This window comes from Pinus tabuliformis, chromosome 7 (genome assembly GCF_031772625.1).
Source record: "Pinus tabuliformis cultivar Carrire ecotype Pingquan chromosome 7, CPIR1, whole genome shotgun sequence".
Taxonomy (NCBI): Eukaryota; Viridiplantae; Streptophyta; class Pinopsida; order Pinales; family Pinaceae; genus Pinus; species Pinus tabuliformis.
This window is the reverse complement of record NC_142293.1, coordinates 148,969,819-148,996,579: the sequence shown is the minus strand read 5'-3', so window position 1 is coordinate 148,996,579 and position 26,761 is coordinate 148,969,819. Positions and strand designations below refer to the sequence as shown.

The window sequence follows — 26,761 nt, the reverse complement described above, 5'->3', positions numbered from 1 at the left end:
AGTTTACCTTTAATTTACATTCATAGTACATATACGGTATATTTTCTAATTATTCTCATGATGAAATTTTAATTCAGATATATTATTTAATTTCAATTCCATATATATATATATGAAAAAGATATTATTGAAAAATTACACATTATTTTTATGTGAATATTTCAATTATCCTATACATCATTTATATAAAATAAACTACTAAAATAATTAAAAATAAAATACATAACTAATATCTACAAACATAAAATACATACTGAATATCTACAAACATCAAAATAAATGATTCTACACATTCTAAATAACCATTTACATTATTTTTAGAAATAATGTTATGTTCTCATTTACAAACACCAAAATAAATAATACTACAAATTATGAATAACTATTTACATTATTTTTAAAAATAATGTTATGTTCTCATCATCTAAGCTTTATATCCATATCATAAAAGATATTTGTTTTATATATTCACCACATGCAAAAGATATGTGGACATTACATTTCTATCATAACGACATTTTTTTCATCACATGTTATTATTCATTTTATATATACAAACATCAAAATAAATGATTCTACACATTCTAAATAACCATTTACATTATTTTTAGAAATAATGTTATGTTCTCATTTACAAACACCAAAATAAATAATACTACAAATTATGAATAACTATTTACATTATTTTTAAAAATAATGTTATGTTCTCATCATCTAAGCTTTATATCCATATCATAAAAGATATTTGTTTTATATATTCACCACATGCAAAAGATATGTGGACATTACATTTCTATCATAACGACATTTTTTTCATCACATATTATTATTCATTTTATATATATTTGAAATAGATTGAAAAAGAAAAATGGATGAACCAAATTGCACTCTTCATTAATAAAAGTACTGAAAAGGTCATCCATTATCTTGTAATAAGACAAAACTTAATTATAATTTGTAATTATTAATACTCCTTTAGCAACTTATTTTCACTATTAATAAAATTAGGGCATTACCATTTATTTGACACCATTTCCTTCCATAACACCAACCATACTCAAGAGCCTAAAAATGGATCTCAGCACTCTACCAAATTCTTTGCTTACTAAACAATCTCCATATGTAAACAGAACATGGAATAACCAGTTTCCAAGCATTAGTTAGCTAATTAACAAGGATATAGATGTAAAAGCATATCACTTCACCTATAATTTTGCAAATCCCTTATAGATTATAATTATTATCCCTTATAAATTATAATTATTAACATAACATTTAGCAAATAGACCCAACACAATACACTTAGCCAAATATAGAGTTTCCAAAGGCATTATTAGCGTCACACCCCGCTGAAAGAAAACAAACAACGGATATTTGCATCTTATAGAACAGAAATGTGTTCAAACAAAGAGTATGGAATTAGGGTTTACAACCAGTTATCAGGCACAGTTATCTAATCAAAAAACAAAAAACGGATATTTTCTATATTTGCTTCTTACAGAACAGAAATGTGTGAAGGATCTACCTAGCCTGGCTTATCATAATATACTAAACAGGAGGTTCTACTTTGTCGAATATCTATGAAAGGCGATAACCTACAATCTGGCAAAAATGCCTTATATAAACTTTCATAGAAACCACTATTTAATCTCTTAGGTCCGTTGAAGAATGTCGCATAGTTCACACAAAATTGCTCAGGTACTCATCGACGGTGGTGTATTTCACATCAGGGTACAGCTGACTAGCCTCTACACCATTAGGTCCAATTTCAAAATTTGTTTGATCTCCTTTCACGAAGATAGAATGACTAATTGCTATGCTAATATTAGCTGGGAATGGTGTATCTGCATCACCCACCACAGTTATGGAAGCAATAAGGCCATCATACACCATAAAATTCATAAACGAAAAAGCAATATTTAGCAACAATAACAAATTTCTTCCAACCCCAAACGCAGATTTACCCTGATCATGGTTGATGTCATGAAAAGTAAACAATTTAGGCCTTGCATTTCATCTTTGAACCAGTTCCTTGCACAAATCATATTGACTATTTATAAACTCAACTTAGTAATTAAATTAGCAAACGATATAAATTTCACTAAAATTATGTTTAAAAATTGGAGGAATGTTTAGGTTTGGCTAATGTGTTCAAACAAAGAGTACGGAATCAGGGTTTACAACTTCTAACCTGCGATTAATTTAAGAACCTCCTCCTCGGGGACGTAGGCCTTCTCCAGAGTCTTATCAATCTTCTTCTCCCAGAGAGCCACAAGCTCATTTAAAGACAGTGTGTTGGCAGGAAGCCTCAAGTATAAGGTCTTGTTCAACGTTCTGGGGTCGTCCACTGCCTTGATTGTAAATGTTCCAATGTCTTCCTCTTTTACATAGACAACTGCATTGAGTTTAAGAAAAAATTAGGGAAATTTCAATAATAAAATTTCCTGAATCAAAGAGGAAAAAAATGAATTAACCATTTTAATAACAAAGATCATTATGGAATATGAGAAAACTTTAATTGAAAATCATATCATAAAAAATATATTGAAGTCTGTCTAACCATCCAATGTGGTTCATTAGGAATATGGAATAGAAAATTTTAAGTGAAAATCACATCATAAGAAATATGTTGAAAGCTTTCCAACGAAAGCTTTCCAACGATCCAGTATAGTTCATCCTCAGAATAATTCAAAACTCATACTCATAAACATATAAACATATTTTTTATGATGTGATCTAGATGATTCTAAACCCATAAACATTTTCTTTATGATATGATTTTCCCCTAATATTTTCTCATATTGGATTTATGAATCACAGAAGTCTTAATCGTTAATTCAGAAAGATCATTATGACTGAAAAACTTTAAATGATAATTTTTAACAGAGTGCATACTGTCAAAGGGAACAGTTAACAAACCTCTGGCATTTCCATCTCCAAGAATGACAACTTTATCCCTTGGAGGAGCTGTAAGGCCAGCCTGTGCGAGGCTTCGAAGGAAATACCCTGCAAAACAGTTGCTAGAGACGTATGTATAAGGAATACTCTCTGCCTCGATTGCCCTACGGACTTTGGCTTTCACCTCAAACACACTCTTTGCAGGCTCCACTGCATGGACGTTATCAACATCATTCCCGAACTCAGATGGGAAAAACCTCTGCAAACATCAATTAGTCCATTGGGTTACTCATAAAATTGAAGCAGAGATTAAAACCCTCGCTTGAAAGGGTTTGCACTGATTAAGATTTGATGAGCTTCTACAATTGTTTATATAATATGTACCTTGACGGTTCCAACTTCTTTAATAGCCTTGATAATATTGACCTGGCTCTCTATCTGTAGTGATCCAACTGTGGAGATTACTACATCCACATTCTTCACTGCCTCCACAAGGCTTGCATGATCATCTATGGATCCCTGTTAAAACCACAGAAAAAACCCAAATTGTTGCTCTTCGAAACATTACATACTAATACAACTACTGCCTGGCGGTAAAAAGCACTGAGATTTGAACTTACATTGACTATATTAGCACCAAAGGCCTTGAAGGATTCCAGGAGCTGGGCTTTCTCAGAATTAGAAGCAGCAGTGGACTCTCTAACCAGAAGGAAGGTGGGATGGCCGAGATCAAAGCTAGCCTTGGCAACATGGCGACCAATGTAGCCTGTTGCGCCAATTAGGAGTATCCTGCTCCTGCTTCCCATCTTGGCTCTGAAACTTAATCGAATTGTCTGTAATCAGCTGAATAACACTAATCCAGTGAAGATAAATTACAACGATGTTCACAGAAGTTTGGACGATGAGCAATCCCTGGAAAATGTCGTACTTGTAGCGAAGGGAGCAGCGAAATGAGGGAGAGTGGGGTCCAAATGTGAAGTGCAAGTACCTGTACCATAAACAAGTTGTATATGGACTGAATATTAGAAGATGCATGCACCTGAGGGAGAGTGGGGTCCAAATGTAAAGTGCAAGTACCTGTACCATAAACAAGTTGTATGTGGACTGAATATTGGAAGATGCATGCACCTTGTTAGGTGCATGAGTTAGACTCCCTTTACTGATGTCTATCGGGTCCAATCTTCTAGTGATCTGATGGCAAGTCTCATCACTAATTTCAATTTCTGGCGTTTGTGTGAGTTTTAGTGTACAAATAGTCACATTTTTGTGACACTTCTATTGTTTATGGTGGAAATAGATTAGTACAAAAACATTTAAAAATCTTGAACTTCTATTAAATTTCTAAAAATTTCTATCATTTTTATCCAATTAAAACCAAAATTTCCATTATTTCCAAAAATTTTCATCATTTTTGTCAGATTAAAACCAAAATTTCCATTATTTCCCACCATAAACCTCCCCTCCTTACGCTATGCTCTAGCTAACAACCCTCAAAGATCGGGAAAAGCTAACAACCCTCAAAGATGGGGAAAAGTGTATCACACATGAGTTAGTCTCCCATTATATGAATGATGGTTTCCCAACTATAAATGCACCGAACAAAATTGTAATTAGGACACAATTTCTATCAAAGTTTTTGAGTAGAGAAGGACCCGTGATTACATCTTGACCGTGGGTTACTTTCATCATCCTAAAACAATGTTGGAAAAGAAAGCACTTAATCTTAATGGCTTTTTACGTAAGTTTTACATGGTTTCATGGGAAGTTGTATCTAGATCTTCTAGAAATATACAAATAACTATATTAAAATAAAATTGAACTCAATTTTATTCCTTAGTTTTCACATCTTTTTACTATTAATTTTTAGTTCAATTTTATTCCTTAGTTTTCACATCTTTTTACTATTAATTTTTATATAAACTTTTACACCTGATTTATATTATTCAAAAAATCGTCCTATAAATTAAACATGACTAATGATTTACAAATTTAACATCCACCACCATCAAAATCATCTCCACCTCTTAGGAAAATGAAGATGTTTAGAGGGTCTGGTCCTGCCCGCCCTTAAATACTTTTGTCCCACTTCTTGGAAGAATTACAAGGGTTACAGAGTTCTCTTCTTTCCTGACTACTTCCGCCCCCTGTGCCACGCGTGGCGGTCATCCTCGCCTTGGAGAAGCCCTCCACTAACCAACCAGATATGGACTCAACAAACAAACTGTGACATTTCAACGTTTGGTAACTTTTCTCATGCTTAATTTCAAACAAATTGGTGATACATCGGATCGTACAATATTCGGCAACAAACAACTGGCTGATGGTGAAAGAAGGATGTGATGTGTAATAACCATTGCGATATTCGCCTGAATTTTCGACAATTTCCACCCTTATCTCCTTACCCTCTCCCCTCATACCTATCTTCAATCGCTATAAATATATGAAATTTCTCTCTGTATCGATCATATTCCCCACTGCACTTGTCGTTATTTGTTGCAGAACGGTTAGAAATGGGAACTATCAGCCGAATTTTGATAATTGGAGCAACAGGCTACATTGGTCGTCATGTCGCCAATGCCAGCGTTGCTCTTGGCCACCCCACCTTCCTTCTCGTTCGAGACTCATCGGCTTCTGCTAAGCCTGAGAGAGCCCAGCTTCTGGACTCTTTCAAGTCTTCAGGAGCTAACATACTCAATGTAAGTTAAAATCTCACTGCTTTCTACTGCTATGCAATAGTTTCATGTAATGTTTCTTTCACAGCCATTAGGGTTTTTATGCTGTTTTAACAGGGATCATTAGACGATCATGCCAGCCTTGTGGAGGCATTGAAGAAGGTGGATGTGGTAATCTCCACAGTAGGAGGAGAACAGATCGCCAATCAGTTGAATATTATCCGAGCAATTAAAGAAGTTGGAACCATCAAGGTATCTCTTTTGCTCTGAAGAATTAGAGTTAATTTGCAAAATTTACGTAGGTGGTATTCTTATTGAATCAAGAGTCTCATTCTACAGCTCGATCGGTATGATGTGTAATGATGTGCATGGGTCTGTCATCAAAGTTGAAGAACTTTCTGGATCTATACTGAGATAATAACCAAAAACTAATTTTCAATAATTTTCAATATTGTAAAAGTGAATGTTGATATCTTTCTTTTGCAATAAAGGATTGATAAAGTTAACTCCTAGTTAGAGTGGTGGTTTGATGAACCAATCATTTGTCTACTGAAGCCATAATTGCCCTGGGAGGCTATTTCTCATTGGAACCTGGTTTTGTTATCCAAGCTTGGAAGTGTTTCAATCATTTTTTTATGATGAAAAGGATTGATAAAGTTAACTCCTAGTTAGAGTGGTGGTTTGATGAACCAATCATTTAGCCTTTGTCTACTGAAGCCATAATTGCCCTGGGAGGCTATTTCTCATTGGAACCTGGTTTTGTTATCCAAGCTTGGGAGTGTTTCAATCATTTTTTTGATGATGAAAATGGACTCAGCACTATCAAAAACCTCTTGAGTGCCCAAAATCTTGAAGTTTGACTGTTGTAAGTTGTAACCTGGATTTCCAAAAATATTTTATCGTTTTCTAGAAGAAAATGTTGCCCCTTAGACTATGTAATTTATTTCTTTAGCTAAATGAATTCAAATTTCTGGAGACATGTTGTAACTAGTATGTTTATTAATACCTCTGCTTAAATTTTATATTTAACCCAATAGATTGATTTTTTGCAGAGGTTTTTGCCATCTGAGTTTGGGAATGATGTTGATAACGTCCATGCAGTGGAGCCTGCCAAGAGTGCATTTGAGCTGAAAGTCAAAATCCGTAGGGCAATCGAGGCGGCGGGCATCCCTTATACATATGTCTCCAGCAACTTTTTTGCTGGTTATTTCCTTCCGACACTGTCACAGGCTGGCCTTACAGCTCCTCCAAGGGATAAAGTAGTCATTTTTGGAGATGGAAATGTTAAAGGTTTGATAACTGTTTCTTTTGATAGTGTGCCCTCTATCTATTCCAAAAAGTCGCAGTTGAAAATCCGGTTCTATATCTCTTTATGAAGCAACATTCTGTGTTATGAGTTCTAGCAGTGATGACCTTCGTTATCAGATTTATATCATGGTGTTAAGTTTAGTGTTTCTCTTGATTAAGGATTTCTCTTTTTGATTTTTCCTTGGATACAATGCAGCTGTGTATGTGAAGGAGGAAGACATTGGAACATACACAATCAGGGCAGTGGACGATCCCAGAACTCTGAACAAGACCTTATACTTAAGACTTCCTGCAAACACTCTGTCTTTCAATGAACTCGTGGCTTTATGGGAAAAGAAGATTGGAAAGACTCTAGAGAAGATCTATGTCCCTGAGGAGCAGGTTCTCAAAATAATTGAAGGTCAGAAGTTGCAAATCTCAGTTCTCACGATTTTTTTAACCCATATTTTTTTTGCAAAACTTAACAAATCCAACGAATTTGGAGCATAATTTTAGGAAAAAGTTGATCATTTAAGAACTTTGTCTATAAAATGGTTTGTAGTCTATATTGATTTCGCCAGTGTACTGCTTCAAGCTGAAATGATAGCCCAATTTGTTTTACTTTTTGAAAGATTAATCAGGATTAGGGGTAAGGCCTCGTTTTGGGGTCAGAAATTTGCTGGAAAGATTGATAAATATTTTTTTTACCTTTGAGAATTTTATTGTGGATAATGGGCTTACAGCTTCCAAAATTACCGTGGGTGATGCAGAGTCACCATTCCCAGCTAATATTGTCATAGCAATCAGTCACTCTGTTTTTGTGAAAGGGGATCAAACAAATTTTGAAATTGGACCTAATGGAGTGGAGGGCAGTCAGCTGTACCCTGATGTGAAATACACCACTGTCGATGAGTACCTTAACCAATTTGTGTGAGTATGCGAGGTTGGCTTCAACAGACTGAGATTAGATAGCGGTTTTCAACAGATCGAGATAATATAGCAGTTTCAATAAAAGTTTGTCCTGCTTTTGCCCAGTTATGGGCTATGAAAACAGAGCTTCTTATATGGTTTAGTAAGATCAGAAAGCTTCTTGTATGGTTGTGTAAGGTCAGAAGTAGGCACAGGCAGATCCTTAACATATTTGTGCTCCATAATAAGCGATCAAATGGCGTTTTGTTTGTTTTCTTTTTGGACCTTTGGTGTGATATATTGTCTTTTGAAGCTGCACATTTTGGATTACTAAATACTTCGTCAAATAGTTATAAGAAAGTGGCAAATCCATGGATGAAGTCAGATACTTTTATCTTTATACAGTTATTATTAGCTAACTGGTTTTTTAATGAATAATTTAGCAGAATGTTGATAGATTTATATTTATGATGGTTTGGAACATGGTGTCACGTCCCGAGCCACCCAGGATCAAGCCATCACCTGAATTCTGACTCCGGACACCTTAGTTAGAAATACCCTTTGATACATGGCATGAAGTTCCACATTAAACAACTCTGTTACCATAAAATAACTGTGTCATACATCTGAACAAATATACATACCTAATAACATATAATACCAAACAGAGAGACATAATAACATGTAGAATGTTTGTTAATCTTAATAGCAGCAATTAACTAATACAAATACACACAATAAATAATACTAGCAATTGTCCCAAAAGGTACAAAGAGAGGCCGATAGGATTATTAAATTGGAATTGTTGAATTTTTCTAGAAGAGATGTTGGTTCAAGCCTAACTAATGAGCAATTTGAGTTGGCTAAAAGTTTTCTAATTGTTTTTTATTATGATAAAATTATATTGATAATTCATTGGTTTTATTTTCAAAAACTTGAAGGAATTTGAAGAGCAGCTATAGAATTGCTTTGTGGGATTTGATCCCAAAATCATTGATTTGTAAATACATACTCAATGAAATGTTAATTGGTTGAAACCCTGCACAAATGTTTGATATAAGCAAATAAGCCAAAAAGATTGAAAGGCTTAATTGGTTTGTGGAAAACCTTGTTTTCTTGGACTAGATCATTGTGCAATTATATTTCTTTAGATGTTTTGTTTATATCTATATTACAAGGAACACATTGAATGTCTTATTTTATTTTAGAGTAAGTTAATTACCCAAAATCAAGAGGTTAAGTTAATTACCCAAAATCAAGAAACCTCTATAGATGGCCAAGCATATACAAAGCTTGCTAGTGACCAAGGCAATATCCACCATGACTATTCCCTACCAATATATTTCATTGAAAACCATAATTGTATATTGCATTTAGAAAGTCAAAACATAATATTAGAAAACATGTTGATATATTGCTATTAAAAAGTTAATTCCATTAGAAACCATGATATTATCGGATGCCTCGGATCCATCAAGACTGAGGCCGAATTTGTTGATCGTAAGAACTGTATTCCACAGCCTCCAACCCACAACGTTGACAGCTGAGTCAACAGTCCCAACGAATGGGGCAAAGATTTCAATTCTGGGCAATCACAAACCCACAACTTCTTCAAGCTGCTCAGGTGACCTAGAGAACAGGGCAGCATTTCCAACAAAGCATTTCCCAAAGAAAATTCTTCCAAACTGCTTAGGTTTCCAATATCCCCAGGCAATTCTTTTAAATTTGTCTCTGACAGGATTAATATTTCTAGGGACAGTTGATGTGCAACTTGGCGAGGCAACACTTCCACGCTCTTGCAGTCCGAAAGGTTTAGATATTCAAGCGTCCTGATATTTGCAAATGTTTCCTCCAACAATGTCAAATCGGAGCAATATTCCAAATTTAGATATTTAAGTCGAATTAAATTCCCGAAGGAATTTGGAAGCCCGTGCAAACTCCAGCAGCGAGAGAGATTGAGGTGCTGGAGATTTGTTAAGAACCCAAAAGAATCAAGCAGCGACTTCATATCTGGGCATCATAGGTGCAAGTATTGCAGTGAGGACAAATGACAAAATTCCTCTGGTAAAGTTTTGAGATAAATCAAATCTGACATACAAGTCAGCACAATCTTTTCGATGTGCTTCATCCGTCCAATGGACCTTGGGAATATTGAAAGAGGAGCACAAACATGTAGCTCCCACAACTCCAGAGGTGCCTGCCACGCAATATTCATCTTTCAACAGTAAGAAAAATACAGAGATGATAGCCTTTATTTACAAAACCCTTCAAATGCATTCGAGGGCCTGTGCTAGTATAGCAATTGCAGCAACAATCTACCATAAATTAGGGTGGCAAAGTAAAAAAAGAGAATAAATACAAAATTGTCTTTAGCCCTAACCTGAGATTCTGCTTGCCACAGTTTTTTCAATTTGGTTCATACCACTTCTAAAACCCTTATATTCTTCATCGGAATCCAGGGAGGCAGGCAAGAGAAGGGACAGTTGTTCCAGCATAGCCATATCAGGTTTGGTGACTCTTGGTGTTGGGTTCTGAATAATCCCACATGGATAGCAATTGTGAGATAGAGGTGGCTCACAAGCCATTATCCAAACAAAAAACTTTGGTAATCCAGAAGCTGGCTTTTGTGTTCAAGTTCATGGATTGATGTGATAGCGTGCTCCATCCTTCTAGTAATAACATTGCAGGGAAGAAATTTGACAAGTTTCAACACTAAGTTGGTGCTCTGGTTCTTCAAGTAGAAGGGCCTATCAAGGGCTTCATCTGACTCTGATAACACTTGGGACATTTGAGAAGTCAAGTGGAAGGGCTTTATCTGATTCTGATAACACTCGGGACATTTGAGAAAAACTTAATGAAATATAGTAGGAACTAGCAATTGTCCCAAAAGGTACAAAGAGAGGCCGATAGGATTAGTGAAAGGAAGAAAGTTCTATAGATAGTCAAGCATATATAAAGGTAAGTAGTGACGAAGGCAATAACCACGTTGACCATCCTGTACCAGTACATTTGATATTAGAAGAACAAAACCAAAACCAAACCATTCATATTAATATAGTAAGTGTAGAACGCGTTCATACTTAAAGCTCAATAGGTTCAATAGATTATTGGCAGCACGGTTTTTTTCTAAATGAAAAGTAAATTACAACGTTGTACATGGTAAATGAAAAGTGGAGAAATTTGTGATTTGCAAATGTTAAAACAAATCACTTACATTACTGGTTGACAGTAGAACTAAAACATTAACATTATTAAAATTTTGAAACCGATTTTAAATTCATGTATTGTATTTTTCAAAGTATTTTGTTTTACATACTTAAGTCCTCAAATATAGTGGTTTTAGATTCCATTTTGGCAAACCCACCATTCAAAACAATATGTATTTCTCTGGCCCTCAAAGCAAGCTTTTAGCACTTATTAATCTATGCTCTGTCCAAGATACAATTCAAACTTTCATTTTCAAGCATTTTAAGAGGCAAAACAGTGCAAATATTTTAAATGTTCTATTTACTTGTCTGAATTTCTACAAATAAAATATATATCTTACATCCCCACCCCACCTTTAAGGGGTTTAAAAAGAAGAAAGAGCGCTCTCAAAAAAATTAGAAACCTTTAATATAAGGTGAATTTTTAAAAATTTACATCAAGAATTTGATTCTGGAAATTTCTGCAATCCCTACACATCCTTCCTTTAAAGGGCATTTTACAATTTGGCTTTCCAAAAATGGAAATAGTCTCAACCAAAATTTTCAGTTATACTTTAATCTGTGTCTCCAGATAACAACTCCCAATGATTGCCAGTTCACACAGAACATTGGTCACACACCAATTGCCCCCACTTAACACTGCTTATGCATCACTCATTCGCAATAGGTTAACAGGTTTCTTTGATATCCAATTCTAACAATAGTTTTAGACCATCTTTGTGTTTTGCTTCCTCACATAATCTGTGTCTCCAGATATTTTTCCTTCTACACTCCCATACACTCGTTTTCCTTCTACTCAGACCAATCATCTTCAACTTTGATTTCAAACCAAGAAAGGGGTTCAAGGTTTCTACAATTTCAAATTCAATTAAAATGATTTCAGTTTCTTGGAATTTTCTCTGGAGCAATCTTTGCTGCCCCAAAACTGTTTATACCCTTTTCCATAAGTAGGATACATACACAACGACATTTTTCACTCAAACCCTGAAAAAGAACAAGCCTTCAGGGAATTTCGTCTGGATCTTTTATCATTAATGTAAACAAAGAAACACAATCTATAAATTCCCACTGTTTTCTTGAAAAAGGAATCAGAAGAATTTACATTTTAAATGGCAAATATGAATACTTTCGAAATTGTGATGAGTTTCTTCTTCCGTATCTATCACATAAGTAGTTTTAGTGCCACCCCATTGTTGGCCACTCTTCGCCGCTACATCTGTAACCTGGACACTTTGCCTACTTCAATCGCCCTGCACAGTTCAGATCTCTCTTGCTACAGGATCTACGCATCAATTCTGCACTCAATGGCTCCACAATTATAGCCCCAAGCATAATTTGTCAGGGATTACCCTAGATTTGTCACGGTAACAATCTAGAAAGCAAATACTCAAAACTAATTGATTGAATATATATATATAACAATAGTGTGGAGTTATTTCAACGAGGCTTGTCAAGGTAATCCCAGCTATTGTGGATCATGAGGCATTACTTTAAGAGACAATTACGAGATCAGTTTCAAAGCAGAGCTGTAGGAGATGGATCAAACAACAGAGCAGAACTTTATGCTTTTTGGTAGATTCTGAAAATAGCAATAGAGAAAGGTTTAAATTGTCTACAGGTGATAAGAGATTCCAAACACATTGCAGAGAGGTCAAATGGAAATTTCAATCAGGAAAATTTGCAGCTGGCCCATCATTGGACGGAATCAGAGAAGCAAGGAAAAATTCCATGTCATTATCTTTTCAGCATGTATGCAAGGGATAAATATGAAGGCTGATATATTGTTCAAGTAAGCACTGAGGATGCAGAACAGATGGATGGAGATGATTGAATACCCCATCTGGACCTTCTCATTCAATCTATTTCTAATCAAGCTATTATAGTAATGACCTTTTGGATGGCTGTTTTGGAAGCAGTGTCAAAACTTAAACATCATACTTACCCTAAAATTATTATAACTGTTTACATGCTTTCCAGGACTTTAATTGCATACCATAGTTACACATAAAAGCCACGACATTAATCACATAACAGTTTGAAATAGTTCAGCATGCCTTCATAACATTGGAGATATTCCAACTGTGTTCATATTTGTCACTAATCCTGGATGACTTTAATTACAGTTCTCAGACCCTCTCCTTTAAGCATGTGATCAAATGCCTTGTTGATGTCAGCAAAAGAAACCTTGTCTGTAACAAATTTATCCAGTTCAAGCTCCTGCAAATTTAACAATCAAGGAAGGAAAGATTAAAACCGTAATTATAACTCTAATTAGATATGATAAGCATAGATTGCTCCCATCATGGTACGGACAAAAAAAAAACATCTGGGAAATATGACCACACAGTATTATCTACAATTATGGTTTGAATAAGCTGTTACAACTATGTTATGAAGTCTTACCCCATTCAAATACATCTCTACAAGGCCTGGCAAATCAGTACGAGGCTTATAATTTCCAAAGAAGGTTCCTTTCAACGTTTTCTCGCTCAGAAAGTTTACAGGATTCGTTTTAAAGACTGCGTCTGAACGAGGGACCCCTGTTAAAACGGCTACACCCCAACCCTGCAAAAACAGAACTCTGATATCAAACATATGCATTGCCTGCATTTTCTTAATTAAATCGAAGCAATCAGTTTAAACTTTAAAGCTACAGCTTAGAATTGAAATGATTGATGTATCTTAAACCAAAGGAAACCAAGAGCTAGTACATCATGGCAGCATTCCAAAGCTTGAACCATGGCCTCAATACTCCCTGTGCATTCGACGCTGCAGTCCACCCCTCCATCAGTTTTTTCCGCAATTACCTGTAAACATTTTTTATAAGTGTTTGGAAATTAAGAGTCTACACTGCTTTGAATGGATGGTGAATGAGTGCACTCCATGCGAAAACTTAAAATCTCCCCCACCTAAGTACTAAAGTACCGCACTAGTCAAAAGCAACCAATACTCTGATCTGGGAGAGAGTTTGATGATCATTTTGGGCAGCTCAACGTACTTGCTGAATAGGTTTTTCGTACTCTTTAGGGTTTATAAATTCCGTTACTCCAAATTGTTTTGCTGAGAAAGGAAAGATTACAAGAAAGGGTTAAAAAGGCAATTCTACAAGTCAACATATCAACATATGTACACAGATTTTCCAATAATGGAAGTGGGAAATATACAATTACCTCGTTCATATCTCTCATTATTGAAATCGATTCCAATTATTCGAGCAGCTCCTGCAATTCTTGCACCTTCACAAGCCTGTGTAGTTAAACTCGAGTCAGAAGGCTAACATATAATTAAACTCTACCCTCATCATATTGGTCCCAATGAAAATGCAGGTAGGGGAAGTGAACAGATTAGTCCATAGAAAAAGGTTTGAAGACTTTAAAACTGCAACATATACTAATATGCATACAGTGGAACATAAAGAGGGCACTTGTTATTAGTACTTACAGCAAGCCCAACAGCCCCCAAGCCAAATACTGCTACTATCGAACCCTTCTTGGGTTTGCCTGCGTTCAAAGTAGCACCCATCCCTGATTCCACAACAGAGAAGAATTTTGCACAACAATTCCAGTCAAAGAAACCATTATCTTTACACTGGACATTAACGTCTGCTCATTATCACAAAAGTAACAACAATCAGAAAACCATGGGCCTGCATAAGAGTCCCATATTACAGAATGAAAATGCATATAGATAAAGATTACTCTTAGGCAGCCAACAACCAAATTGAACTCTAAACACGCATTATTATAAATTTACTTTCAGAATGGTATAACTATAATATGCAGCCATCCTTACAGAGATTTACAGAATCAATAAACAGAGAAACCGTAGGGTTTGCCGCTAATATTTAATTAAATTTTTAGGTGAAGAATAAAACTGTAGAAATGGTTATAGTGGAAGTTCATACATTATTCTTTTGTCATCCGATTTTTCATGGTAAACTTGGAAGATATATGTCTGTAGGCATCCTTAACCTCATAATGGTTTTAGTGGAAGTTAATATATTATTCTTTTGTCATCAGATCTTTCATGATAAACTTGGGAGATATGTGTCTGTAGGCATCGATAACCTCATATTTCAAAGTTTGCCCTAAATCATTTTTTTAAGCCAAATACCTGAAACAATGCGCAAATGTTAATGGCTGAACAACCATTGTGAATGGAAAGATGTGTCAGCACTTACAAATATGGTAGAACGCCGACTGATTTGATTTGATGATACTGAATGGCTACGCGGATTGAAGTTTCGATCCCGTCACCTGTCCTGCGATGCGATCACTTTCATTTCTTTAAACCCTCGCGCAGCTGATAAAAATACAGGACGCTAATATACTCACGCGTATGCCCCAATCTTGAACCTCACTAATTAATTAACAGAACAATTAATTATAACAAAATAAGAGAAATCCGAGGGGAAGGGATAACCTAGTTGGGAACTGTTGCCGGTCACAGAGTTATCTTTACACTGGACATTAACGTCGGCTCATTATCACAAAAGTAACAACAATCAGAAAACCGTGGGCCTGCATAAGAGTCCCATATTACAGAATGAAAATGCATATAGATAAAGATTACTCTTAGGCAGCGAATTTACCTCATAAGCCTGATTGATCTTGTGACAGTGAAGGAGATATCAGCAAAGCGTTTACCTGTAACAACATAGACTCGTTTACTTGTAACAATGAGGATGATGGTTCTCGAGCTCTCCGCCGATAACAACCCTCCGCCCATAACTGAAGGATGAAGGCCATGTTCCGCCCGTAACTGAAGGATGAAGGCCATGACGAGTAACTGAAGGAGGAAAAGCGTGACGAATATCACGAAATGTGCACAGATGTCAGTAGAGAGCGGCCCTAAAAAAACTGTGCACAGATGTCAGATGTACATTCTCGTCTGAAGAATGCCAGGTGTCAATCTCTCAAAGAAAAGAAGCACGGGAGACAAAGGGAAGGGAGAAACCCATCGATGGCATAACTGTCCACGTGTCAGCACGGGAGAAAAAGGGATGACGAAAGTTTGTTCCAAAGGGAAGGCCTATCGGCCTAATAACACTCGGGACATTTGAGAAAATAGGAATAGCCTGACTGACACTGTCACTCTATCTGAATATGATGGAAGACCACACATAGAAACTCTGTTTAGTCAAGTGGAAAAATTGATGAAATATAGTAGGAATAGCCTGACTGACATCGGTGCTCTGGTTCTTCAAGTAGAAGGGCCTCAAGGGCTTTATCTGATTCTGATAACACTTGGGAGTTGGGACATTTGAGAAGTCAAGTGGAAGAGATTTATCTTATTCTGATAACACTCGGGACATTTGAGAAAAAAATAATGTAGTAGGAATAGCCTGTCTGACAGTGTACTCTCTGAATCTGATAGCAGTGTACACATACAAACTCTATTTAGTCAAGTGGAACTGTGGAAGGGCTTTATCTGATTCTCATAACACTTGGGACATTTGAGAAAAAAATAATGTAGTAGGAATAGATGGAAGGGCTTTATCTGATTCTCATAACACTTGGGACATTTGAGAAAAAAATAATGAAGTATAGTAGGAATAGCCTGACTGACATTGTGACTCTAAAGTGGAGACTCTAGATCACATCCAACACAGAATTAAACAACGCCCTATGTGTATCCACTTTGGCTACGGTGAAGAAGGCAGATTCAGCCTTTAAAAGAGGTCTGCAAAGGGTAAATTAAGTGAGCGAAATACATGGCAAATGCCTGGTTCATGCATCAGACTCACAAATTTATTGAAAGCTATACGTAATGTTTGAATAGCGTGTTTGTCATATGCAATGGCCACTATTCGACATATGTTTGATGGCCTATATTCTTACTTATATATTTAATTTCTGTAAGCCAACTATGCATATTAGCTCAATAGATTTGAGTATTTTCCCTCTACTGAGGACAGCATTGAATATTCTCCAACAAATTTTCTAATAGTTTTAGAGAAGATTACTGAAAGTGATTCCCTATAATGTGCAAAACTGCACAAGCACAGTGAGTACAACCAAATATAGCCTAATAAAAAGAAATTTGTGGATTGTTCAGAAAATAGTTAAAATATCATGAATTATGCACAAGATTCACAAAAGAAGCACACTGCTTCCAAGTGATGGGTCTCACACTGCCTGCCCTAAATGTGGGCACTTTATGTGGCTGCCTGCACTAAGTCGCCTAAATATAAGGTACAATGCCTCCGAGCTAAAACACAATGAATATAAAAGATATAATTGTCCAATAATGCTCTATATTACAAGAAAACTCTGTGGTTATGAAAATAAATTGACAAACCTTAATCCAGACCAAGGCCTACTAATATGAACCACTTATAAAATATTATTACAAAGCCATAAGGAGTCCAGTCCAGGTGAAGAAGATGCTCAACTTTCATGTCTAATACCGACTTGAGTTGAGTTTAGCCAAATATAATATTAAAAAAATTATAACGGAATTTAAAATTCCTCATCAATAAATTAAAAGCAACATACATGTCTGTATGCATACACACATTAGCCTATATCCATCTTAGTGCTGAGTTTGTCAAGTGTTCCACTGTTCAGAAGGATCAAATCCCTTGAGGTACAAAACTTTTCATTAAATTTAAAAAGGTTACACCTCTAAAGATTTCATCCATCTTGACACTTGATAAATCCATGTTTAAAATGGATCTAACCTGGTACAGCTTATATGACTAAATTAACCCTACGAACCTGTAAAACCTAATGAGGTGATCATCTTTTATACTATTCATTCCCTATGGTGTGTCAGGAGTATAGCATTCCCTTAACTTCATTGCCATCTCTCCTTGATAGTGTAGTATCTCTACAGTTTGAAACCTGTTGAGACACACAGCTGAAGCAAACCAAGTCAAAATCAACCACGTGGAATCAAGAAAATATGCAGCAAAATAACAATGGCAAAAAGATGTGGCAGGTCATAGAAGATACAACTGTCCTTCAGTCATATTAATATTTCATGCTCTATGCCCAAAACTCCCTTAAAATTTCCTATAGTTTCCAAACTGTGGCTACTCTTGACAATAGTCCTGACCTTTCATATAAGGCACAGGTTGGACTGCTCGTAGGCAAGTTCACAGATTGAGCAATCCATTTCATTGATATAATAAAATACTGTCTCAGGCTAGACGAAATGTTAAACTTAATATCTTGAGACCTCACCTCAAGTTGACCTTTGCTTGCAGCAGAATGCAATGCAGTTGAGCCTTGACTATCCCTGTACCAGGCAACATCGTGACAATTTTTGAAAAGCTCTCTCAAAATCTCCACACTCCCTCCCCTAGCAGCAGCATGAACAGCCCTGCTCATCATTTCAAATGAAGGGGAAGACTCATATACTGCTGCATCGTCCTCCTGATCGCATCCAAGACACTTGATATCATGGGCAAGCCCAAGGATTTCCCTGAATATTTCAGCATTTTTACTTCTGGCAGCCGCATACAACATGTCAGAAACTCCATACTCTCCTTCTCCCAACACCAACAATGGCTTCCTCTTCAACAGACACCTTGCCAACTCAACATCCCCTGCAGCAGCAGCAGTGTAGAGCAACCACCCACCATACCCTGCATCAATGAGGCTGTTCCCATCACTTGTTTCACACTCACCCATAAGTTCCCTGGCCACAAGGCCTCGGCCTTTCGCTGCATCAATGGAGGTGGCCTTATCCTCCCACGCAGCTTCAAGCCTTCTGATTCTTCTTAGTGATGTGAGCATGATAAGAAGATTTCCATCTAAACTAAGCAATTCTCTCACAACATCAAAGTATCCATTGGCTGTTGCCCAATCCAAAGGTGTTGCAAACCACCAGTGTTGTGCAGTGGTCTCCCATCTCATAGGACACTGAGCAGCCATCAGCTTTTGATTCCAATGTCAAGCACCATTCATACAATTTTCACCCAAAGATCCACAATAATTGCTTTATTGAGATGGAAGTTGCTGTAATTGGGCAATGATGGAACTAAATCTCATCTCATTGACATTGCTTATCATGGCAATTATGGAGTATACTATTCTATCTAGTTCTGCAATTTTTTTTTCAAAAAGCTGATATAGCATGCAGATACAGACAGACCCAACATCGTATAGAGGTTGGGTTAAACCTATTATCCTACTTTTTAACACGTATATGTTGGGTCAAAGGTGGTGGGTGCTGTTACTTTACTCTTCATAAACTATGAGCCAAAAAGTTTAAAGCAATGAAGAAGTGGCAGATGCAAGACCAGTCGTGTCAAAAGTGGTTGATGGAAAGAGATGGGATTGTCAACCAGAAGAATTGTAGCTGATTTGAAAGAGCTAATCATAGAAATTTAGCAGTGGATGGGTTGGTATTGGGCAGATGATGGCTAGTGGGTGGTGGGGGCAGACAAACCACCCATCTAGGCGAAGCCCGCTCAGATATCTTCACAACCAGAGGAAGGATTGATGGTGTGGCGTTAATTAATATCAAGATTCAATCTGGTTTCAAGAAGTTATTCATTTGGTGTACTAATTTGCTCCCAGCAATCCCGAGTTATCTGCGGACTTGGAAAATCTGTTCAAAGGATCATTTCAAATAATTCATTAGGAGATTTTATTTTATTTTTTCCGAAAATGAATTACAGGTTTAAAACTTAGCAAAAAAATCTCAATGTGATGAATCTGGAAAATAAAACTCAGAATCAATTCATTACAAATTGCATGTAGATCCCGTGAAGAACTGAAAAGAGAAAGATAGCAGAGAGGATATCACATGGCGGGCATTAAAATGGGAAAACACCTTTTCAGAAAAAGAATATGGTCTCATCACACAGCCAAATAATGCGAAAATCTAGGCTCCATTCTCTCCCCCTTTACGATATGTCTGTGGGCGCACAATGCGGATATCCAGTTCGAATGTGAACAGTATGTGAATCCATTGAAAATCGTTCTGATAGATAATATAAATAAAGAATTCTGGCTCCACACCATTCTGTTGAATTTCTAAGAAGTCAATATACCATAACAAAATACAAAGTCTGGAGATTAGTACCATACAGAAATGTCATATTAATTCTCTTTTGCAGGCCAGCCATGCTTTTGAGTTTTGAAAACCTAAAAATTATTCTTTGTATTTGTAAAGTTTATAAAATTGGTGATCACTGATGTACCATGAGATTTATTCCAAATTCCCAAATTTATCCGTGGTTGCTTGTTTCACTTGAGAGGCTGGTGTGACTTTGGTACACCACAATCTTTTCGATGTGCTTCATCCGTCCAATGGACTTTGGGAACATTGAAAGAGGAGCATAAACATGTAGCTCCCGCAACTCCAGAGGTGCCTGCCACGCAATATTCATCTTTCAACAGTAAGAAAAATACAGAGATGATAGCTTTTATCTACAAAATCCTTCAAATGCATTCGAGAGCCTGTGCTAGTATAGCAATTGCAGCAACAATCTACCATAAATTAGGGCGACAAAGTAAAAAAAGAGAATAAATACAAAATTGTCTTTAGCCCTAACCTAAGATTCTGCTTGCCACAGTTCTTTCAATTTAGTTCATACCACTTCTAAAACCCTTATATTCTTCATCGGAATCCAGGGAGGCAGGCAAGAGAAGGGACAGTTGTTCCAACATAGCCATATCAGGTTTGGTGACTCTACCCTCCTCAGTATGTTTTCTAAATGACAATCTTCCGTTGCAACAAGTTGTAACTTCCTGAAACAATATGGTTTAGGGTCGATCAACTTCCTCAGACAGTGTCCCAAAACCTCATCACACCAATTTTTGAACCATGTGGCTTCTTTGTCTGAATCTGGTTCCCAAACGTGATAGAAATAACTGAGGACACGAACCATCCTAATTCCCCGCACCTTGGTTATTACCTGCAGATTCTTTATGAACAAACTGTCAAACAGCAAATAAAGAAAACAGAGCAACGAGTTTTTCTATTTCAAGCAACAAAAAACTAAAACAGAGCAACAAGTTAATGTTAGAATGATTCAAGTACTTACAGGCTGCCACAAATCATCAATGTCGTCGGTCGTGAGCAGAGCTCCTCCGGGCACGCAGAAGGCAAATGAGGCGAGAATGTAGTTAGGGGTAAGGTGGTTACGGCCATAACTAACCCAAGCTGATGAGAAACCCGGAATAATGATGCATGCGGGAAACAGATGTCAAGCGGAAAGAGGAAAATTTTATGCCAGATGTCAGCAGAAGATCTAGATGTCAATCAGAGAATGAAAGTGTAGACGACTATATTCATTTATAGGAAGGCCTATCGGCCTAAACATGTAGAATGTTTGTTAATCTTAATAGCAACAATTAACTAATACAAATACACACAATAATCCACAATATATTAGTTATATATAATCAAAGGAACATTTATTTTAATTATATTATTAACTAATTGATAATGAACGATGTCCCTCCTAGCCTTGGGCACTATTGTTTTAGGTCTCTCAACTGTATGCCACCCTTGAATTGGGGCTATGACTCCACAAGGGAAAACAAGACCTTTCTAACTTGAGCTTTAAAGTCGCCTTGGTCACTCAACCAAACACTCATACATAGCATCACCCTAATCACCAACTCTCTTACCCTTTCATCCTACACCACGCAAGAGGTGATACCCTTCTCTGCAAAGCAGTGCCTTGAGCTATCTCACCTCTTCCAGGGTTCCAACATAGGCTGACCAGGAAAATATCATGTTGGCTCACAGGAATGTCTAGGGAAGTTACATATTATATTTCCCATGTATTTTAGCTTCCCATACGAACTTTAGGGTCTTTCTAATGTCACTCATATTACTCTTGGACAATGATTTGACTCTTGTGAATTAACATGCCAAAATGACCCTCAACTCACAAAGGCACAGACTAATTGTGCATGTTCCCAACTTGACACTAAACTCTTTCCCAACTACTTTGGCACAAATCCCAAAGATAATTTACTCTTTACATTAACTAATGTACATGTGTTTTACATTAGATAAAATAATCAGAATTCATGGCTTGGCCCCCTTAGCCCTTCCTATAATGGAGTCATAGCCCCCTTCTCCTTGTGAAGCATCCAATAGTATATTTTATGAATAATAGTTTACATAATTTAGAATACATAGTTTTGGCCCTTGGCCATATGATCCAACTTACCAGCCTATATGCTTACAAAATCAAGGGTGTTATAGTCAGTGCCCATGAGAGGAAATGTTTAAAATCTTGTTAAGATGTTTTCTTAGTTCAAAAGTGAAGATAATTGTGAACATGGTTGGTGCCTAGGAAACGAAATGATTTCAAATTTTGTTAAGTTGCTTTACTCACCAAAATTTGATGAGAGCCTAGATAACCAAAATGTTTTTGTCAAATATAGTGTGCATAATTTACCAAAATGTTTTCGTGAAATATAGTGTGCATAGCTATTGACATTATATCTATGTATAATTGTGTAAATGAAAGTTAGGCTTGTAAATTCTGAAATGTAGTGCAAATTGTACATGTTCAAGATTTGAATTCATACTTTCACAACTAGTTTTAGTTTTATTGACTTTCCTGATATAATGTAAGGTTGACATGTTTGATTAATAGATTTGAGATCGTACTTCATCTTCAAAGGTGTTTATTTTTATAGATGTTAGTCATGGGTTTTAACATTAATTGAAGGTGTTTTAGATGTAAATCAATTTTTTCATTTAAGCTTTAATGCTTTTATTGTCTCATGAAGAACGTGAGTCTATGCTTATTGCCAAGGAAACCAAAGTGACTTACATTAATATAAAATTACCCCATGATTCTTTTGGTGTTATTACTTTCAAATCCTTTGTAGGACCTAATCCCTTAGATTGGATGGTACAATTTGTCAATTTCTTCAATGTGTGATTATCGCTCAACAACACCATTTTGTTGTCATGAATATGGAATAATATGTTGCATTTGAATACCATGTGCAATTGAACAAGTTCTAAGCTTATTTTTTTTTAGAGGTGGTTCACGGGTGGCCGCTACATACATAGAAAATTTGGGCTGATCAAACCCGAAGGGAATCTTTTAAAACCCGTTCGATAGACTAGCAGGGCCTAACCCCAAGGGCGTCTTGGAGAATTGACCATGTGACCTCCCAATTGGCGAGGTACTTAACAACGGGACTCGACCAGTTGAGCTAACCCTTGGAGCTTAGTTATAAACTTATTGTTAACCTGTTCACCCCCATTATTTATCCTTAAATTCTACAGTTGATGCCCAAATTGTATTTCTACAAGGGTCTTTTAGGAAAAAAAAAAATATCAAAATATTCACATATGAGTTTTGAGATATAAACCCAAGTGCATTTGGAGAAGTCACCAATGAAAGTTAAGAAATACTTGAACCCAAAGAAAGAAGAAGGAATAAAACCATATAAATCACCAAGAACGAGTTGTAAAGGGCCTAACATGCCAAGAAGGATGATTGTCAAAATATCTCGATGATGTTTGTGGAAAACACAATTGACACAAACACTATCTCTACAACAAATGAAATCAAAACCAATTACCATATTTGGATTACATAGCTTCTACATTGAGTGATAGTTTAGATGACCAAATCACTCATGTCAAAGTTTGCTCAAGGCACCACTATAAGCAATAAAAACTAATGGAAAAGATGATGACATAAGGTTGTCAAATTTGAACAACCTACTAATATCATCAACAATTCCTATTGCTAGGTATGCTTAAGATCTTTTTAATCATTGATTACAAATTAGTGAGGTGAAGACTATTCTTTTAGCGTCACCTAAATGAGTGATTTGATATATTAATAGAAGAATGTAGGAAAGAATTGGAACATATAATATACCATTAAAATGACCATTATCTAGATGAATTATTGAAGACCCTACAACATTAAGAGATTTATCATCACCAACATATATTATTTGGTGTTATATTCACTAAGTGCTAAAAAATGGTTATATCTTAGCCCAATGATAAGATGATCCAGAATCAATAAGCCACTCACTAGAATAAGAAGTGGATGTTGCATTGAAGGAAAAATGAAAAGTAAAAAGTGCACGTCCATGAAAATAAGAGTTAGAAGAAGAACCAAGATTGATGTCATATCTCTTCATTGATGGTTCTAAGGCTTCCATTTTCTTGAATAATTTAAAATCCAAATGATCATCTCACCTACAAAAGTTATAGTGTCTCTTAGTCTTCTTACCTTTTGATTCAGTCTCTTTGCCACTAATGGGAGTGGGAATTCATTGAGAGGACTTGGGATCGTTGTTTCACTAATTGGTTTTAGGATGTTTCTTCTTTAGATGCTTGAGTTTATTTTTATATTGGACCATTAAGAATTTAAGCACTCAAAGATCAAGAGATTATCTTGCTCTCTAATTAAAGAATCACAAAAAGTTTTAAAGTTGAGTGTTTTATAATTATCCCCTGGATCTTCTCTTGTAAAGTGAAAAGTAGATACAAAAAACAAAATATGCATTACCAAGCTGAGTAAATATAACATAACAAAAAACAAAATATGCATTACCAAGCTTAGTGGCATAACTTTTGCATATGAACTCCAATCGATGCACTTCTTGCGTCGTTGGAAAGATATTTGTGTGTAGAACATTGTGAAAATGTGCAACATTAAAGCACTTAAGCAGAAAAATTTTACCCCCAAAAAACATCGTTTGATGCCTCAAAATGCTCTTGGAATGTTTTAGACCCCTTTTCGCTAAACTGGTCCCGCCCGTAAAAACGGTCCCATGAGCTGATTCCTCCATTTTTTCCACTCTAAATGCATCGAGATGGATGAAAACAATATACTGATTCAATCTAGATCAATTATTTTTATTTTCATGTGATCTTCCCACTCCATACACATCAAAATTGACAATTTTTGTTTCATTAGTGTTTCAATGCAAATTTTAAATGGAATTAACATCATAAATATTCATCAGAATCACTATCATGACCCTAGTCATGAAATGACATTATTACTTTGTTTCTATTCACCTATTGTAATTAGCTTCATAAATATAAATATAATTATGCCACAAGAATTCCCTTCGAGGGTTGTGAGACCCCAACTTGAAACAAATATAACTTCTATAACACTACTCATAGTGCGTAACTCTAATTTTGAAATCCCACAACTACTCTACTTCAACTAGTGTTAGTCTAATTAATTGATTTGTTATATTCTTAACCATCACCAAATAATAACATATTTTAAATCACGAATATCTTCACTTCTTTATATTTAATTTGAATGAATTTTATATGTGAAGAGGAGCTCATATATACAATATTCTGCATAAAGAGCTTTAAAAATGGACATGAGTGTTGTGACCCTATTTTTAAGCATAAAAATTTGCAAAAATATAAAATAATTTCTTCCTTTTGGGCCAAGAAAGAGCTCTAATCTCATTTGGTATGGTCTTTGACCTTTAAAAATGAATTACAAACAATATATTAAAATACTCAATGTTTTATTGAATATCAAAACCCTTTAAGGTAGGGAAACATGGTACAATAATATTTTATTGAAAGATTAACCTTTGTTTACTTGAAGTCACCCCGTAATGAGCTAAGCTCCAATATAATATACTATAATACATGATTTATAGGAAGAACTCCACATTTACAAACAATGAGTTAGGAAAATTTAATCATAATCAAATGTTAATTATCTAGTTAACATTCTTCAATAAGGTTACTTTACAATATTCAAAACTAACTACTTAATAGACCTTATTTAATAATCACACACATAGTAAACCTAATTTGCATTTCATTAATAATCATAAATATAATGGACCTAATAGTCATTCCATAAAATGATCACCATACTTACATTATTATATTAATTATAGTAAGCTCTTCAATCCCATTACACCTTTCAAGAAGAGCATGCCACCATGCTACCAACAATAACAAATAACCACCTCAAATAAAACCCACTCTATAAATACAACCTTACATTTTTCTTTTTTTAATAAACCTTCCATGTAATATCAATCTAAATAAAAATATTGATTTGGAAATTACCTCATCAATCTAAAAAAAATAAAAAAGATAAAAAAAAGTTGATTTTTGAAATTACATTAATTTTAATATAATAATAAAAAAATATTTTGAAATTACTTCATTAATTTAAATAATATAAATTGTTGATTTTTGAAATGATTTCATTGTAAATTTTTTATACTGTTATTTTTATTATCTTTAATATTTTCCATAATGATCACATTTTTTTTACAAACATGCTAACCATTAAAGACTTCTATACATAATATGGTAAGGGGTAGAACATTTTAAGACCCATGATAACCACATTAAATTTGAAAACACAAAAATTAATGTAAGAAATAAATGACAACTCTTAACATTATACCATATTGACCAGCCCAGATTTATTTAACTCCAGATTTATCAATTTTAGAGAGATCAAATCTTTCTTAAGTGCATTGAGAGGGATCAAATCTTTCCAAGTGTAAACCTCTTTTTTGAGTGCCAAACATGAGGAAAGGTTTGCACTTGGAGAGATTTGATCCATATATATATATATAGAGGAAATAACCTTTTTCACCAGCGATAAAATTTCAAGCACGTTTTGTTGTTTAAAATAAGTTTTTGAATGCATAAATGGATTCACCACCCTAGAATTCCAGTGGAGCACGATTAAAGAACTTAAACTCTAAGTTTCTAAAAATCTGCCAGATTTTAAATAAAATTAACATATATAAAAAACCATATAATATTTAAGTAAGAATACTATTGGTAAAATCATGGATTACAAAATCTGAAACCAAAAATATGCCAATT

General features: G+C 35.4%; 4 protein-coding genes across 5 annotated transcripts; 1 reads left to right on the top strand and 3 right to left on the bottom strand.

Moving 5' to 3' along the window:
* Positions 1–1,350: 1,350 nt before the first annotated feature.
* LOC149246292 (phenylcoumaran benzylic ether reductase PT1) lies at positions 1,351–3,853 on the bottom strand. The gene is made up of 5 exons (XM_089457856.1): positions 3,519–3,853; positions 3,283–3,417; positions 2,920–3,157; positions 2,192–2,395; positions 1,351–1,844 (listed from the first exon to the last, which is right to left on the bottom strand). The coding sequence occupies exons 1-5, from the start codon at positions 3,702–3,704 to the stop codon at positions 1,681–1,683; spliced, it is 927 nt and encodes a 308-aa protein (XP_089313982.1). The 5' UTR covers positions 3,705–3,853; the 3' UTR covers positions 1,351–1,680.
* A 1,477-nt stretch (positions 3,854–5,330) lies between these two features.
* On the top strand, positions 5,331–8,084 carry LOC149246291 (phenylcoumaran benzylic ether reductase PT1-like). Its single transcript, XM_089457855.1, has 5 exons — positions 5,331–5,594; positions 5,688–5,822; positions 6,623–6,860; positions 7,075–7,278; positions 7,628–8,084. Exons 1-5 carry the CDS (start codon positions 5,409–5,411, stop codon positions 7,789–7,791), a joined length of 927 nt encoding a protein of 308 aa, XP_089313981.1. The 5' UTR covers positions 5,331–5,408; the 3' UTR covers positions 7,792–8,084.
* A 4,517-nt stretch (positions 8,085–12,601) lies between these two features.
* Positions 12,602–15,751, bottom strand: LOC149246290 (alcohol dehydrogenase-like). The gene is made up of 7 exons (XM_089440429.1): positions 15,619–15,751; positions 14,414–14,574; positions 14,143–14,218; positions 13,971–14,032; positions 13,684–13,779; positions 13,376–13,537; positions 12,602–13,189 (listed from the first exon to the last, which is right to left on the bottom strand). The coding sequence occupies exons 1-7, from the start codon at positions 15,749–15,751 to the stop codon at positions 13,070–13,072; spliced, it is 810 nt and encodes a 269-aa protein (XP_089296555.1). The 3' UTR covers positions 12,602–13,069.
* A 2,169-nt stretch (positions 15,752–17,920) lies between these two features.
* On the bottom strand, positions 17,921–20,595 carry LOC149246289 (uncharacterized). 2 transcript variants are annotated; one of them, XM_089457854.1, is made up of 3 exons: positions 20,523–20,595; positions 19,757–20,297; positions 17,921–19,531 (listed from the first exon to the last, which is right to left on the bottom strand). In XM_089457854.1, exon 3 carries the CDS (start codon positions 18,850–18,852, stop codon positions 17,989–17,991), a length of 864 nt encoding a protein of 287 aa, XP_089313980.1. In that variant the 5' UTR covers positions 18,853–19,531; positions 19,757–20,297; positions 20,523–20,595; the 3' UTR covers positions 17,921–17,988. The 2 variants fall into 2 exon arrangements, with proteins under 2 accessions (XP_089313980.1, XP_089313979.1); XM_089457853.1 differs by having other exon boundaries at positions 17,921–20,297.
* Between the last annotated feature and the right edge of the window lie 6,166 nt (positions 20,596–26,761).